At 56.8% G+C, this 15,883-nt stretch overlaps 1 protein-coding gene across 10 annotated transcripts in view; it reads left to right on the forward strand.

Annotated features, from left to right (window-relative positions):
• NOL4L (nucleolar protein 4 like) overlaps nt 1-8,834 on the forward strand; it is a 127,453-nt gene extending 118,619 nt beyond the window's left edge. For 5 of the 10 annotated variants that reach the window (XM_086332422.1, XM_086332432.1, XM_086332425.1 and 2 more), the window contains 7 exons: nt 837-1,114; nt 3,453-3,638; nt 3,713-3,904; nt 4,076-4,198; nt 4,634-4,832; nt 5,320-5,421; nt 8,151-8,834. In XM_086332422.1, coding sequence (XP_086188548.1) covers nt 837-1,114; nt 3,453-3,638; nt 3,713-3,904; nt 4,076-4,198; nt 4,634-4,832; nt 5,320-5,421; nt 8,151-8,371 — 1,301 coding nt within the window. In that variant the 3' untranslated portion in view covers nt 8,372-8,834. The remainder of the gene's footprint in view (nt 1-836; nt 1,115-3,452; nt 3,639-3,712; nt 3,905-4,075; nt 4,199-4,633; nt 4,833-5,319; nt 5,422-8,150) is intronic. The other 5 variants (XM_086332423.1, XM_086332428.1, XM_086332429.1 and 2 more) reach the window with 1 other exon arrangement.
• The last annotated feature ends 7,049 nt before the right edge of the window (nt 8,835-15,883 follow it).

The raw sequence follows: 15,883 nt of genomic DNA on the forward strand, positions 1-15,883 counted from the left end.
GAGCTAGACTGTAGCTTGGGCCTCTGCCTTCTCAGCTGACCAAGCAGGAGGCAGGGGGCAGGGTCGGGGAAAGGAGCCTGAAACTCATCGGATAGCCCCCGAGTTCTAAGTTTGTCGTCCTGGATTCCCTGGCAATGCTGTGCTCTCTGCAGCAGGGGGCGCCCTCCACAGGGCTTTGTAGGGCTGTCGCCGCAGGAAAGGCGGGATGGCCCACTGAGGGGCCACGGACAGAGCCCCTGCAGTCCTGGCTCTGGGTGTCCAGTGTCGTGTGGCCATGCGGGGAGGCAGGTCTGTGTCTACACGGGCTGGCCAGGGTTGGGCCCAGGCCTGCTTTGCCAGGAGCAGGGGTGTCACAGTGGAGCCATCCTTCAAGTCAGGGGGTGGAGAAATTCCAGGGTCTGCGGGGGGGGGACTTGTCCTGTGGGGAAGAGGGTGTGAAGGGGTTAGGCAGTGGTGAGCCAGGGGTGTCAGAGGACCTCTGGGCCAGTACCGGGTGGATCAGACTGGAGGCTGCAGCCGCTCATCCCAGACCCTCGAAGCTGAATGTGGCGTTTGTGGGGGTGGACCGCAGGAAGCCACCATGCCCTGCACACTTCCTGGCTGCTCTGTTCCTGGTGGCACCGGTTTCTGGCAGCAGGACCCTGCCCCCCACCTCGGGGCTGGGGTAAGGCTTGGAGCCTCCAGCAGGGACAGCAATGCTCTCCTGCCCAGGGATGCCTGTGAGGACTACACAGGGCAAGTACCACTTCCCTGAGCTGCCCTGCCACATACCTGGGGGTGTCTCGGGGGTTGGTGGGTGCTGGGGTGGGGCCTCACATCCAGGCCTCTCATTCCAGACGACTCCTCCTCTGAGAGCGGCAGCGGTAATGGCTCCTCCACCCTGAACCCCTCGACCTCCAGCAGCACGCAGGGAGACCCGGCCTTCCCCGAGATGAACGGCAACGGCACCGTGGCCCCCATGGACTTCACCGCCAGCGCCGAGGATCAGCCCATCAACCTGTGTGACAAGCTCCCGCAGGGCTCCACTCTGGGCACGCCCTCCTATCCCTCCGATGGCTGTGGCGCCGATGGACTGCGGAGCCGTGTCAAGTACGGGGTGAAGACCACCCCCGAGGTGTGTGGGGCTGTGGGCTCCCCACAGCTGTGAGCTTTGGCCACTCCTGCATACACGGCAGAGTTGTGTGAGGCTGATGTGAAATCGCATGTTACCTGGGGCTGTGGCCACCACCAGCGGAGGCAGGGTGGTGGCCGTGGCCACTGTGCCATCATTTGCCTGGGGAGGGCCTGAAACGGGAGCAAGCCCCTCACTTCTCCGCCTGCGTCCCCATCTGTGAAGTGAGGTTGTTGGCCTGGGCCCTAGTGGAGGTGGGGAGGGACCTGTGGCCTGGCCCCTCTGCCTCCAGAGCAGGGTCCGCTGTTAAGAGCAGCTGCAGGCAGGCTTCATTCAGCAGAGGCCCCAGGCTTCCCATTTGCTGACTGGTCTGCACGCTTGTCCCCATTTTACAGATGGTGCAGATTGAGGTCTTGGTGGCCTCAGGGACGTGGAGGTATAAAATCCAGTAGACCAGTCTGAGGGGGGCAGATAGATGCCCCCCATTGGGCCTCCCCCACCTTCTCCTGTTACTTCTGCAGGTCACCTCCAGACCACTAAGATCTGCAGCGTGGCCTTGGGTGTGGGAGCTACCCCGAGGAGAGGGCATTTTCTCCTGCCAGAGCTGGGGGGCCAGAGGTGCCTTCTCAGACCCCTACTCTCCTGGGCTCCAGCCGAGGCCCCTGTCCAGGTTCCTTCTCCTCCCGGGGCTGTTTCCTTTTCTGCAGAGGGTGTAGGGTGGGTACCAATGCTGGCCTGCAGTGGTATCTCTCATGGGACGTTTCTATACAAGAGTCTCTATACATTCATCATACGGTCAGTGTACCCAAGCCCAGGCCACAGAGCCAGGACTGGCAGCGCATCGTCCTCCCCCTCCACTTTTATTTTTCTAATTTATTTTTTGGCTGAGCTCTGTGGCATGTAGGATCTTAGTTCCCCTACCAGAGATCGAACCTGTGCCCCCTGCATTGGAAGTGTGGAGTCCTAACCACTGGACCACCAGGGAAGTCCCCGTCCTCCCCTCTTTGGGTCCCAGTGGCAGGCACAGCCTCTGCACGGCAGGCAGAGAGCTGGCACGTGTGAGGTGGCCACTGTGAGATGGGAGGGTGAGTGTCTCCTACAGTCTGTCTCCTCTCACCCTGGCGGAGGATCTGTCAAGGAGCGCCTGGGAATGTGACTGACCCATGGCACCTTTGACCCTCCTGTGCGAGTCTGACACAGCCTGGCGGGAGGCCAGAGGACCTGGCTGTCCCTGGCCCTTCAGAGACTAGGTGTGGTGGGTACTAGGTGTGATCGAGAGATGGGCACAAGGCCAGGGACCCTGGGAAGGCTGGCCCTGCTGGGTGTGGTCACATGGAGGCTGGTGGTGGCAGCTGCTGCCGGACAGGGCAGCAGTCAGTGTCCGTCTTTATCTGCTTGTTCATCAGCAAGAGCTGGGTACCACCTGGGCCACTGTATAACCATGTGGCAGGGTCTGATCTGTTTCCTGGGGCTGGCTACCTACTAGAAGCTATCCTCCATGAGAGCAGAGACCGTGTCTCCAGGACACTGCCGGTCAGGACGCGCCAAAGCCACAAACTTTCTAAAAGTTTGGCCTTCCCAGAGCATGTGTGGCAGGGGGCAGGAGACAGGATGGGAGCTGAGCCATAAAGGATGAAAAAGAGGGGAAAAGCAGGGAGCTAGGGAAGGGCTCCTTATTCTGGAGGGCAGGGGAGGGGTCCCGTCTCTGCTCCTGCTGCAGGACAGGGTGGTTGCCCCGTGGGCTGGGCCTGGTTCCCTCTCTTCTTTCTACACACGGGCTCTGCATCAGGCTCCCGGTGACTTCCGGGGGTGGCGGCAGACGGGAGAAGCCCAGCCTGGGAACTGCGGGGATGCTCTGGCTGATGGCCGTCTCCTTGGCTGGTTCTCTCCCAGCCCATCTGTTCCCCATCCCCGACAGACAGCACATTCGCTGCTTTTGTGACAGCTCGGTTGTCAGCTCGGGGTTGCAGCCCCTTGGGGACGAGGGAGGAAAACCCTGAAGCCAGAATGGATCTTGGCACAAACAGAAGAGGCTGGCTGGTGGCGGGAACCCTTTCTGTGTCTGCCTTTCCCTTGCATGAGGAGGCAAGTCGTGGTGTGGGTGCTGCAACCCCCTCCAGTGAGCTTCTCCAGGGCATCAGTTCTGGGGGTCCTGCCTACAGCCGCCCAGAGAGGGGTGGCCGCATCGCTGTCCCCGCTTCAGAGGTGAAGGGAGCAGGAAGGAAAGTGACCCGGCCCACGGTCAGGACCTCGGAGCATGGCTCACCGGGCAGCTGGGTGTGCCCAAACCCCCCAGTCCCCACGTTCGCCGTGACCTGACCCCCTGCCCTGGCCTCTTCAGTCCCCCCCTTACAGCTCGGGGAGCTATGACTCCATCAAAACCGAGGTCAGTGGCTGCCCCGAGGACCTGACCGTGGGCCGGGCCCCCACGGCAGATGACGACGACGACGACCACGATGACCATGAGGACAATGACAAGATGAACGACTCGGAGGGCATGGACCCTGAGCGCCTCAAGGCCTTCAACGTGAGTGCTCGCCTGGGGTGGCCGGGGCGGGGGCGCAGCGGGCCAGCCCTGCCCACTGCCCGTGTCCTCCACAGATGTTCGTGCGTCTCTTCGTGGATGAGAACCTGGACCGCATGGTGCCCATCTCCAAGCAGCCCAAGGAGAAGATCCAGGCCATCATCGAGTCGTGCAGCCGGCAGTTCCCTGAGTTCCAGGAACGGGCCCGCAAGCGCATCCGCACGTACCTCAAGTCCTGCCGGCGCATGAAGAAGAATGGCATGGAGATGGTGAGCCTCCAGCGTCCCCCACCCACCCCCAGCCCCGCTCCAGCACCTCTGGAAGCAGACACGGTGGCCTCCGGTTCACAGAGGAGCTCAAACCCCAGCCCTGCCCTGCCCACCTCTTCGCCAGGGGTCTCTGCACCCCAACTCTGGCTCCATCCCCATTTCTGTCTGCAGACCAGACCCACACCTCCCCACCTGACCTCGGCCATGGCAGAAAACATCCTGGCCGCTGCCTGCGAGAGCGAGACGAGAAAAGCAGCCAAAAGGATGCGCCTGGAGATCTACCAGTCCTCTCAGGTGCCTGCTTGCTGCCAGCTGCTGGGGGGCGTCCGCGGCCACCCCGCAGGTCCCAGGCCCCGGGTGCAGTGGGAGTAGGGAGGGCATCCTCAGACGGGGAGGTGCTGGGGCGGACGGGGAGGTGCTGGGGCGGGCGGGGAGGCCGAGGAGCCCAGACACAAAGCCCTTGCAGACTTCGGAAGGGCCTCTGGACTTCATCTCGAGCCCCAAGAGGGTCTTCAGCCAGGCAGGAACAGATCAAATCTGCCTGGAACACAGATGAGAGATGGGGGTCTGGGGGAAGCCCTGGGCAAGGCAGCCAGGGAGAGAGGCAGAGCTCTGCAGGTCCCCACACTGAGTCCCAGCAGATCTGGGGCGACTGTCTACCCCCCGTCCAGGAAGCTTGGTCAGGGCTGGCTGCCTGAGGTTCCCCAGCACCTCCCTTCCGCCCCACAGGACGAGCCCGTAGCCCTGGACAAGCAGCACTCCCGGGACCCCACAGCCATCACCCACTCCACCTACTCACTGCCAGCCTCCTACTCCCAGGACCCCGTGTACGTCAACGGTGGCCTCAACTACAGTTACCGTGGTTACGGGGCCTTGGGCAGCAACCTGCAGCCTCCTGCCTCCCTCCAAACAGGAAATCACAGTAATGGTGAGTGTGGGACACCAGGCTCTGCGCCCCCTGACCAGCAGCCTGGTGGGGGCGGAGGGGAGGGTGGGGACAGAGGGTGCTGGGAAAGTGACTCCTCTGTGTTACAGGGACCCTCCCCGTCTTGTCATCTTAGCCGTCGTCCTCAGATCGGAAGGCAAGGTTAAAATAAACCGCTACCTACCACTCCTCTCGCCTCCCAGGAGGCTTGCTGGGCCTTTCCCTGGTTCCCTGCCCCCGCCCGCCACTGCAAGCAGAGTCCCAGCGCTTTACCTGGCACTCATCTTACTGAAAATAACCAGGTCTTGTGCCCAGGTCTCCAGCGTTGATGGCAGAGCCAGGATTCAGCCCCAGGCAGGTCACCTCCCCCACCAGGCCACAGGTCACGACCTCAGGTGTGAGATGAAGGTTCAGGGGAGCACAGTGGGGCCCCGTCTAGGTCACCTGGGGGAAGCGAGTGGGTTGCCATCTGTCCCCTCTCCACCCCCAGGTGCTCTCTGTAACTCTTCCCAGGTGACTGATGCAGACCGGACACAGATCAGTGTCGGAGAGAAACAGCCCCCCAAAGATACAAACCTCCCCATGGAGCCAGGTGCTGCCCTGAGTGGGGGCCTCGGGCCCTTTCATACGGAGGCCTGGGGGTGGGAGCGACTGGGGAAGAACAATGCCCCCGTGGAGAGCAGCCTGGGAGCTGGCAAGGACGGCTGGGGGCGATCCTGGGGCTTCTTGGGTCAGGCATTTGGGTTTTGTTCTGTATGTGCTTTGAGATAGGCTCAAAGCAAAGGAGACTGTGAGTTGTGCTGTCCACCCTTGTGGTGAGATTTTAATGTGGAGGCCAGGAGGCCGAAGCAGCATGCTTTGGGGGCATTCAGAGGTGAGGAAGAGCCGATGGTGACAGCAAGCTGCTGCTTGAGGAGTAGGTTAGAGGAAGGTGCCGCCCAGAGGCCAGGGAACTCTGGTTCTAGGTCTTGGCTGAATGTGCCTGAGATTTCCTCTCAAGCCCTTGTCCTTGGCCGCAGGAGGGAGACCCCTCACGGGTCCCTTCCCATGGCAGAGAGCTCAGGCACCCGCCATTCCCCTTGCTCCCCACCACTGGAAAATATGTGAGGGTCCCTGAAGGATTCCTGCCTGGGCTTAACTTCTCATCCTTCCTAATGCCTCTTAACCTAAAATAAGAGGCTGCCTGGCCCTAATCCCTGAGGCTGAGGCCAGAGTGGCCGGCTGCAGGCAGGGTAGGGAGGGCTGTCCCAGGCGGGCTGCTTTCCTTCCAGGAAGAAGCACTGTCCAACAGCCCTGCTGCGTGGGGACCCGGTTAGAGTGGGTCTAGAGAAGGAGCTGCGGCAGGGAAGTTGAGTCCCTGTCGTGCCCGGGGAGAGCCCTTCTCAGGCGGCAGGCGATGGTGGTAAGCCCCCACCTGGTGCCACACAGCAGGGCCGGTCTCAGGGCACAGCTGCCAGGACTCTCCACCTCTCTACTTGCTTGTTCACACTTGCCAGACAGGCTTCAAGGCGGGCCACTAGCTCAGTCTCCCCTGGTTCCTTAGGCGTGGGCAGTGAGGTCACGGAAGCCAAGTTCTGCTTGCTGACCTCCTGCCTGGGGCAGCCACATCCTGTTTGGGTCTGGGACTTGGAAGAACACCGCACGCAGCCCCAGTTCCACTGCCCTCCCAGCAACAGCCCTTAACGTGGGGTCAGTCAGTCTGGCGTCTTGGTTGGGTAGTCCTGTCAGTGGGTTAGAGCCCCTCACTTAGCTCATGAGTGGATCAAGGAACCCAGATCAGCCCAGATAAGACTGAGGCTCGCCTGTCTTCCCTGGGGTGCTGGGCAACTTGCCCTCTAGCAACACCCTGAGTAACCAGAGCCCCCAGGGAAAGACAGAAGGACGGCTCTGAGCCCAGGAGTAAACAGGACCATGCTTGGGGGTGGAGGGAGGAAAGAGAGGAAGCCCAGGGCCAGCTCACGCCGATGTGGCAGGTGCCTCTGGCCTTCCACTGCCATCCCCAGGCAGTGTCCTGAGGGCACCTAACCCTGCAACAGCCAGGACCCAGTGCAGAGTCCCCGCCTGCTTCCAGCCTGTCCCAGCAGCCACCACTGTAGGCACCAGCCACCTGCTTGGCTGCTCTTCCCAGCAGTTCACACCTCCAGTCCTCCTTCCTGCATTTTAATAGACTTCCCTCGACCCTCAATTCCAAGCATGTTCCTTAGCAAGCCAGTTCCTAGGACCTCCTACTTACGGCATCCCTATTCTCTGGTTAGAGAGGAAATAGCCCCATGTGACAAACCATCCCATCCTAGACTCCAACTTCCTTCCCCATATGGGGGCTGAAGCAGGTTCCCACTACCGATAGTCGTTTCCAAAATTGCTCCCAAGATGTTACTTCCAGTCTGTCTCCAGTGCCAAGTTTATCCATCTCTATAGCAACATAAAAATTGCCACTGTAGGGAGCTCCCGGTGGTCTAGTGGTTAGGATTCCAGGCTCTCCTTGCCATGGCGTGGATTCAGTCTCTGGTCATGAACTGAGATCTCACAAGACTTTCGGTGTAGCAAAAAACAAAAAAAAACTGCCACTGTAGATGCAATGATGAGTGAAACCAGCTGTCAGAACCAATGGGGTAGTGAGGAGCTGGCTTATCAGGGAGAACAGCCTCAAACACCCATGTGAACCTCAGCGCAGGGCAGGGCACAGGGACCTAGTTGGGTGAGAAAAGGCCTCCCAGGGAAGCTCCAACTCCTACACTGAGCTCCAGACCCTCTCCTTTGGCTTTCTTCTTGCTGAATGCCTGGAAAGAACGCTCTTCAAATTTCAGGCATTTTTGTGTTTCCTGGAAGCCCTTTCCCAGTGGCCCTCCCATAGGCTGAGCAGCCCTGGCCTCACTGCTCGTGAGCCATGGTTCACCAGCATGGCTCAGCCCCATAACAGCCTCTTGGTGGTGCAGCTGAGGGCCGGGGGCCCAGGGCAGTTAGGAGCTGCCTAGAGTGGCCAAACAGGCCTCTGGTCCGGGTTTCTGACTCCAAACCCACAGCCCACCCCATAGAGCTATTTGGGAAAGACAGAGAGAAACCCCCGCCTCCCCGCCACCCGCACACCTCCCCTGTATGTTTCAGTTAGATTGCAGGCTCCCTCTTGGCTGCCATTGTTCACAAGCAAAGGGGAGGTGATTTCTCTGGAGGGTACCTCTGGGTCCCATCTTACCTTTCAACCCTCACACGCCCACCCTTTTGAAGCACTCGGGGCACAACCATGGAGACAGATGAGGGTCTCGGGGCCCCCGGAGAGAGGAAAGGATGCCCCTCACCTCACCCTGGCTCCCCTCTCTGCAGGGCCCACGGACCTCAGCATGAAAGGCGGGGCCTCCACCACCTCCACCACGCCCACGCCCACCCCCTCCAACAACAGCACCAGCCGGACCATGCCCACTGCCCAGCTCAGCCCCACCGAGATCAGCGCCGTGCGGCAGCTCATCGCCGGCTACCGAGAGTCCGCCGCCTTCCTGCTGCGCTCGGCAGATGAACTGGAAAACCTCATTTTGCAGCAGAACTGACCCTGCGGCTGGTGGAGTGCACTACCCTAGGGAAGGAGGCTCTCCCAGCCCTGGACCGGCTTCCCGCCTCACCAGTTTGGTACCTTCTGTTTTTTGAAAGAGGTGGATCCAAAAGAGCTGTTTCTAAGCCACACTCCAAGCGCCTGAGACTCTGGGCACAAGGACACTTTTTTTTTTTTTGGAATCTCACCACACGGGTGCTCTGACCTGCTTGGAAGAGGCCAACGGGGCAGCTTCGGAAGGGCTGGGCTCCTCCTCCCCGACGAGGCTCTGGGGCCACAGCTCTATGTAGAATCATCTTCGTGGGCCCTGATGTTAGACCCCCCAACCCCCAGATAATTACCTTTCAAGTCTTAGGTGAGCAGAATCGCATATTTATTGAGAAAAACAAAGTGGACCCTTTCTTCCTCTCCCCTTAGTAATTTATTTTTCTGAAAATGGATTCTTTTGTGTTTGTACAGATTGCCAGTCTGTGTGTGTCTGATCAGAAGGCTGTGTCCCTGTGACCTAATGTTCCATATCACTACACTGGCGCGGGCTGGGGGCCGGCAGGGCGGGGCGGCGGGGGCACCGGGCCGGCCGGCCCTGAGTGCCTAGCACCGCCAAGCAGCAGGGCCTCACCCACACCCACTGCAGAGCAAAGACAGAAAAAAGTGGCTCCCACCCCCCCACCCCACAGACGCCCCAGGCACACGGTCACACCCCCCCCCCCGCCCCACAGATGCCCCAGGCACACGGCCACCCGCATTCTACCTCACACTCCAGCGTGGGCTTTTCCAGGGTGTGCCCCGAGCCCGTTCTGAATGGCTGTCTCCCACCTCCCCTTCAAGGGTGTCTGCCCGGGAGCTAAGTCCAGAGGGGGAGGCCAGGAGCTGGAGCCCTGGGAGGACCTTGGCCTACGAGAGTCACCACTGGCTGTCCCCTGGCCTCGGCGCTTGACGGGACAGAGAGCTGGGAGATGGCAGCTGGTCAGCAGGGCCCTTGCCCTCAGCCTGCCCCAGGGACCAGGTCTGCACACTTCTCTGTACAGGCTCTGGCCCCTCGGACACCTGCAGCCTTGAAGGGCCCGCAGTTTCTTCAGGGACCCTGGCTGTCAGAAAAGGCAGCTGTGAGCTACCAGGCGGACTGCAGCTCCCTCCCCGCTGCCCCCGTGGTTGGAGTAAAGGGACCATCAGAGAAATGGAGAAGCCACTGGGGTTCTCCAAGGATCAGCCCTTCTGAAGGGGCCAGTCCTAGAAGAAACCCATAATCCCTGGAGTGTGAGAAAGGGCAAACAAAAGGCTGGCCTGGTTTCCTTCCTCCCCAATAGGCACTTCCTCTTGCTCAGTGCAATACCTACCAGTGCTGCTAAAACCAGGGATTTGCCCAGACCTCACAAGGCCCGCAGGGCCTCTCCGTGCAACACTCCGTAGCCATGACAGCAGCTCTCTGCTGCGCGCCCCTGCCCAGATGGCAGAAGCCCTCTGTTGCCTTTCCTCCCTCAGAGCAAAGAGGTCCCAGGGGAGCCCGGGCCAAGGGGACCCTAGGATCGAGCCACTCGACCCCAAAGCAGGCACCCCCTCCCAAACCAGCTTTTCTGCAGCCAGCCGCCTGCCGGCACTGTGGCAGACCGCCCTCAGGAGGGGTAGGGAGAGGGCTCCAGCGAGGTTGCCTCCCTCTCCTCAAATCCAGGACTTGAGCTGTGGGCCCCGGATTCCAGAAAGTCGGAAGGGCAGGGGTGTCCTGCCCCCCTGCTTGCTTCCAGCCCCTGGAGGTTGAGGGTGGCCTTTTCTCTCTCAAGTGGCCTCCAGCACCCCACGCGGCCACACCACCTCTGCCTTCCATCTGACCAGTTCCCAGACTCCGGTCAGGACACCGAGACCTGCCGCCCTCAGCACAGCACAAGCTCCGGTGCCCGAGGCCACCCCCACACCCCAGCGTCCACACGTCCAGCCCCCACCTGCTCAGTACTACTCCCGGACGTTTGAATTTATGTAAATATTTATTTTTGTGTGTGAACGATACTACGAATCAGTAGATCTTTTGCAAAATGTTACCCCAGGCAATTTGTGAAAATCTTAATGTTGAAAACTGGCAGAGACAATCGCCGCCTTACTTAAGAGTTCTTGATATCAACTGCTTAACATGTCGTTTCTCCTCCCGGAGGCAGTACCCGGGCCAGGCACTAATGGTTCGCTTCTCTTAAGAGACAGGAGTGAGAAAGATTGGGGAAGGGGCTCCCGCCACCCCCGACACAAGGGATTCAATGTGAAGATCGGTGTAGGCTACAGTGTGGAGCCATGATTTTGAGTCAGGCTTGTCCTAACTGACCACCTTCAGCAGCCTGAGCGCTGCTGTAAACAGCGTAGGTTCAGTGTGTGTCAGAGGAAATGAGTGCTAGTGGTCGGGGTCCACTGGGGCTTCCAGAGCCCCTCCAGGACAGTGGGCCCGTCACGCTGACCCCACCTCTGGTGGGCTCCTTCCTGGTGAAGCTCTCGTGATGGCAGGATCAGGAGCAAGTTACTGTGTGGAAACAGGATATTCCATTAGCTAGTCCAGTCAGGGAACTTGTTCAGTTTCGTTTTTGTTTTAAAAGACACAGCGTCAGCCCCGTCCCTCTCCTCCTGGCTTGGGAGAGCACCAAAGGCTGGCTCTGCTGAACCTCACTCGCTGCTGTTCCCCCACCCCGGGGACTGCCTGCTCCCCGCCGGAGCGCCCACAGCCAGTTCTTAAGGAGGGCCTCAGGGCACAGATTGATGATTTGGGATCTTAAGTTTAAAAGGAAACGCTAGAGTAGTACACCAGTTCCAGAGTCTTCGCAGGGGGCTCATCCCACGAGGTTGGAATCAGAGGAGAAGTGGGGACTTGGTCTTAGTGGTGGATCATCTTAGTAGACCAGGAAGAGTATAACCCATCTACAGTTCATTTTGTCGTCACCACTCAGCTTATACCCGAGGACAGTGTTGAGGGGGAGGGGGACCGGCAGGGGGTTAGAAAGGTTTTAGAGGATTTTAAACAGGAGGAACCCAGCCATCCCGATCCCCAAGGGCCACTTTCCACTACAGGGGTGGTTATAGGATTAACTACCAGTTCATTTTCAAAATGCTGCTTTGAACTCAGAGGGTTGATACTTTTAATTTGTAATTTTTTGTAAAACTTTTTACAAGATAGTAAAGTATTTCACCAGAATACCAGTTTCAATCCGTCCATGGTCTGATTTTTATATAATTTAGTGGTGCTTTAGAAACTTTGTTTTTGTTGTTTATGAGCTAAACAGCTCAGTCCTTTTTCGCCTGTATCTACCTAAGACCAATGTGAACCTTTGTATTTTTGCTCCTAATTTTGGACTCAGTGAAAGTGTACTGTTTACATGTACAGATGCCCCAGTCCCTGTGTGTCCTGCAAGACTCGCTCCCGAGGAGGAAGGTGCACCTCACTGAGCTCATCTGCTTAGCAAAGCCACAAAACAAAAACCTCTCACGTTTTACCTACGTTTCCACCTAAAAACAAAAACAAAAACCCTACACCACACAGAACTCAGATTTGCTGAAAAATACTTTTCTAAGCTCAGAAAAATCTCTGTGCGGCAGATGGCCATATGCCTGTGTCATGTGGTCCATTGAAAAGCAAGGCTCAGAAGGGAGACTTCTGGTCGGCTGCGGGTGGGTAACCACGTGTGCTTGTGAGGTGGGACAGCAGGACTTGGCCGCAGAGCTGGGGAGGAAAGAGCTCTTCTCCTGGCAGCCTGGGAATGGGGAGGTCATGCTCACTCACAGGACCTTTAGGATCAAGCCACCCAAGGTTCAGGGACAACCCAAGAGGGTTGCCAATCCCTAGACATATTTGGGAAGAGGCCAAGTTCTCTACCTGAGATGAGTTTTAAGACTTTCCGATGCAGATGGTAGAAGCATTTCTTCAGGGTCCCCTGGAGGCATGACCTCTGGGGAGGGGCAGGGGGCTCCAGACAGGAAGCATATGGCACTTAAGGCAAACAGCAGATGGCACCAATTTCTAAAGGTGACTCAATTACTTCGTCAGTGGCTTCACCTCTAAATTATATTTTTACAGATATGCACCTATGCAACTTAACGTGGCTCTTCTAAGCAGGTGAGGACTTCCTCCTCAACGCTCTATAAAAATGATTTGTGTTCTCTATAGTGAGTTTTTCCAGTAAATGTGGCTTAATATTTTAATTCTTAGAATGTGTCTTCTTTATGTGATGCAACTCAATTCTGTTTCGTTTGTGGAATGACTAGCACAGGCCAACTCCCTCTCCCCTCACTTAACAAAAGACCAATGAGCTGTTAATCGAGCTGTTATCTCCATGGTATTACTTGCTAAATGCACTGATTTCATAAGTATGTGGAATCCTTTTTCTTTTGAATCTGTATATCATATATAAGACTGAATCTACTTAATAAACACTGAATAACAAACCGAATGCTTTATTTCTATGGTGTCCTGTCCACAAGATGGCCAGCCAGTTCTGTTCCCTCCAACTTGTTTGGCCCCCAAAAAACCCTTCAACCAGTAGCCAATAAACTAGCATACAGAAGATCCTTGCTAGATTTTGAACAAATGAACTTTTTTGGCACCTCACCCATCAGAAAGGGAAAGAAATGGACCCTTCCTGGTCCTTGTCACGTGCTCAGCACAGGCACATACCAAATTGAAATCTTGTGTCTCGTGGCCGCCTGCCCAGGGAGGTGCTCTAGCCCCGCCTGCAGGTGAGGAAGAGGGCACGGCAAATGCACGCCTCACCTGAACGCGGCCAGTGCTCAAGCAAGGTCTTAGATGCGGCCGTTTCCCCCAAACCATCCTTTCCCTACTCCCATCCCCAGCAAGGGCGCAGTTCTTCAATGGGCTGAAACCAGACTCAGGCGGCAGTTTCTAAGTGCAGGCTGGGGAAACCGAGGAAACACTGTCCCTGGTCCTGAACCATTGGGACTTGACACTCCATTTGACCAAAACCTGGGATCTCATCTTAAAGGAAGCAAAAGAGCTGCTTTTTCTTTCAAAGACGTTGACTTGTGTGCAGCCTTTTTTTTTTTTCATCCTACATATAATTGAGGTTAAACTTTAAGGAAAACTTGCAGCAAATGACTGGGGCCAAATCCGATTGTCACAAGTTTAAAAGCAATTCTGCATGAGTTAAAAGCATAAATACAACTGTTACTATTGCATGCATGCACACACACTATATGGCAGTTGTTCTGAAAACATTTTTTTGTAATGACAAAACAATCTTTTTTTAAAAAAGTGAAACTGTGCAGTAGCCAAATATATCAAATAGATAAAAGGAGAGGAGTCCACAGTTCTAGTCTAGACCCTGGGACTACAAATCCCACACCCCCTCCTGGGACAACACAGCGGGCCACACGCACAGAGTCTGCACTGGCCCAGTGGGAAGCACTTACCTCCAGATGACGTCACAGCAGTACGGACCCTGGGATCCGAGGAGACGCTTGTGGACAGAGAAGTGCTGGTTCCAGTCTGGCTCCTTGAAACGGGGCTCCAGAGCACTGGTATGGCGTGGAGAGTGCAACATCAAACAGGTGCCCCTGGCGTCAACAATGAGCTCAAGGCCACTCAGTGACTGAGCAGGCGAAGCTCAGCGTACTCGACCAGGGGGGTGGGAGACTGTGCCTGTAACGCAGTTTTAAAGTAATTTAAATGCATTGAGGAAGCTCAGTAGTTACAGGAAACTGAAGGAGAATCCCTTGCAGAGGGATGCAAAGTCCTCTCTCCCCTCTTCTGTATAAACCCAGCTCTTACTAGGTTTAGTGTCAGTCAGCGGGGTTCTTCATTCTTCAGTGAGGAGCTCCAGCTGCCAGGGCAGGGTGCAGGGTGCTCGTAACCCATCTGAAATAATACAGAACACTTTGTGCGTGCATGTGTGTGTGTGTGCACGCGCGCATGTGCACTCCTGGGGGAAGAAGGTCCAGAGCTCCCACTTGGCTCTCAAAGGAGTCTGTGTTCCCGAGAAAGTTAAGAACCACTGCACTGACAGCTGTCACTGTTTTCCTTACAGAACTTCCATTCACCCCTTCTGGTTCTCAAGAGATGTTCATTCCAGGCTCTAAAAATGATGTGCAAAGACATGAGGACGCACAGATCACTGGCACTGTTTGGTTCCAAATATTAACCTCCAGGGTCACAGAGCCTATCTGCTCCATCAATTTAAATGACACCCACCCACACATACAGCCCGGGCCGCCTCCTCTCAGGGCCCAGGGCAGGCAGATGCTTCAGTCCCTGAGGCCCAAGGGACTGAGTGTACACACACACACACACACACACACACACACACACGAACACATGTACATGCAAGCACCCCTCTCAAGCAGGGTCTGACTTTCACATGAGCAGACTGAACATGAAACCAACAGATGACCCTGTGCCAGGCCAGCAAGACAGCACTCCTTCCAAATTCTGAAAGTCTGTTTCCTCGTCCTTTGGACCATGAGTTAAGCAAGCATCTCCTCCCAAGGACCCACCTCTAAACCCAGGACTACACACTCAACCATAGATGTCTGCTCTGCCTGCACCAGCACTCAGCACACCACATGGGTCCCCTCTCCACAGCTCCTCTCTGGCGTGCAGGTCAAACAGGCACCAGGAGCTGTACTGTGCTCTCCCGTGCATGCAGAGAGCTAGGGTCTTGGCCTTGGGCAAGTGAACAGGCTGGAGCACCCCCTAGGCACCGCACACTACAGTTTTATGAAGTGGCAACTAGTAACCCAAATCAGAGATGAGAGAGTTACCAGAGGTTGAGTGACTTGCCCCTACCACGGTACTGGCAGGCAGCCAGGCCCTCTGGAAACCATTCCACCCTCCTGATGAGATGCAAGTCTTTGCGTTCTAAGCAGCTGCAGAAGTGAGCCAATTCCGAGACGTGAAGGCACAAGCACGTCACCACCAGTCATCTGACACCACAAAGCCCCCGACCTTGACTTCTCCACCCACACCTTGATCAGACAGCAGCACCACAGAATTACAGCTTGTTACTGCCCCACACGCAAGATCTACTTTCTCCAATTCATGGGAAATGAATGGATAGGTACTTGAATTAACCTTTAAAGTCAAAGGTCTTCTATCCACTCAGGCTCATCAATCAGCACCAGACCCCGTATCTCAGGCCAGCCCCACCCTCACTGCTGCTTGTCACCCTCCCCACAGATACCCAGGAATCTCAGGCAACCTCGGGTTCAGCGAGGCAGTCAGGATGAACAGCTGTAGAGGGATGCCACAGTTCATAATTGGATTCTCAAGAGGAAAGGAACCTCACTGCTCACATGGGATTTCTGCTTTCCAGTCCACACAGTGGATAACGGATATGTTCACCACCTCACGCACAGGGTGTGAAGACCTGCAGCACTGACAAGTCATGCCTTAGGAACTCACCTCACAAAAGAACTCCGCACACAAAAACGTCAGCTCCAACGCCGAGGCGAGGCGAGCGTTTCTTCCCCCTCGGCCTGACCTTCCTCCCAGCCCAGTGAGACGGCCGCAGAAGACAACAGAGACCACCAG

The sequence above is a fragment of the Bos grunniens genome, chromosome 13 (genome assembly GCF_055505025.1).
Source record: "Bos grunniens cultivar Pamir isolate PY7600 chromosome 13, Bosgru_T2T1.0, whole genome shotgun sequence".
In the NCBI taxonomy this organism is placed as follows: domain Eukaryota; kingdom Metazoa; phylum Chordata; class Mammalia; order Artiodactyla; family Bovidae; genus Bos; species Bos grunniens.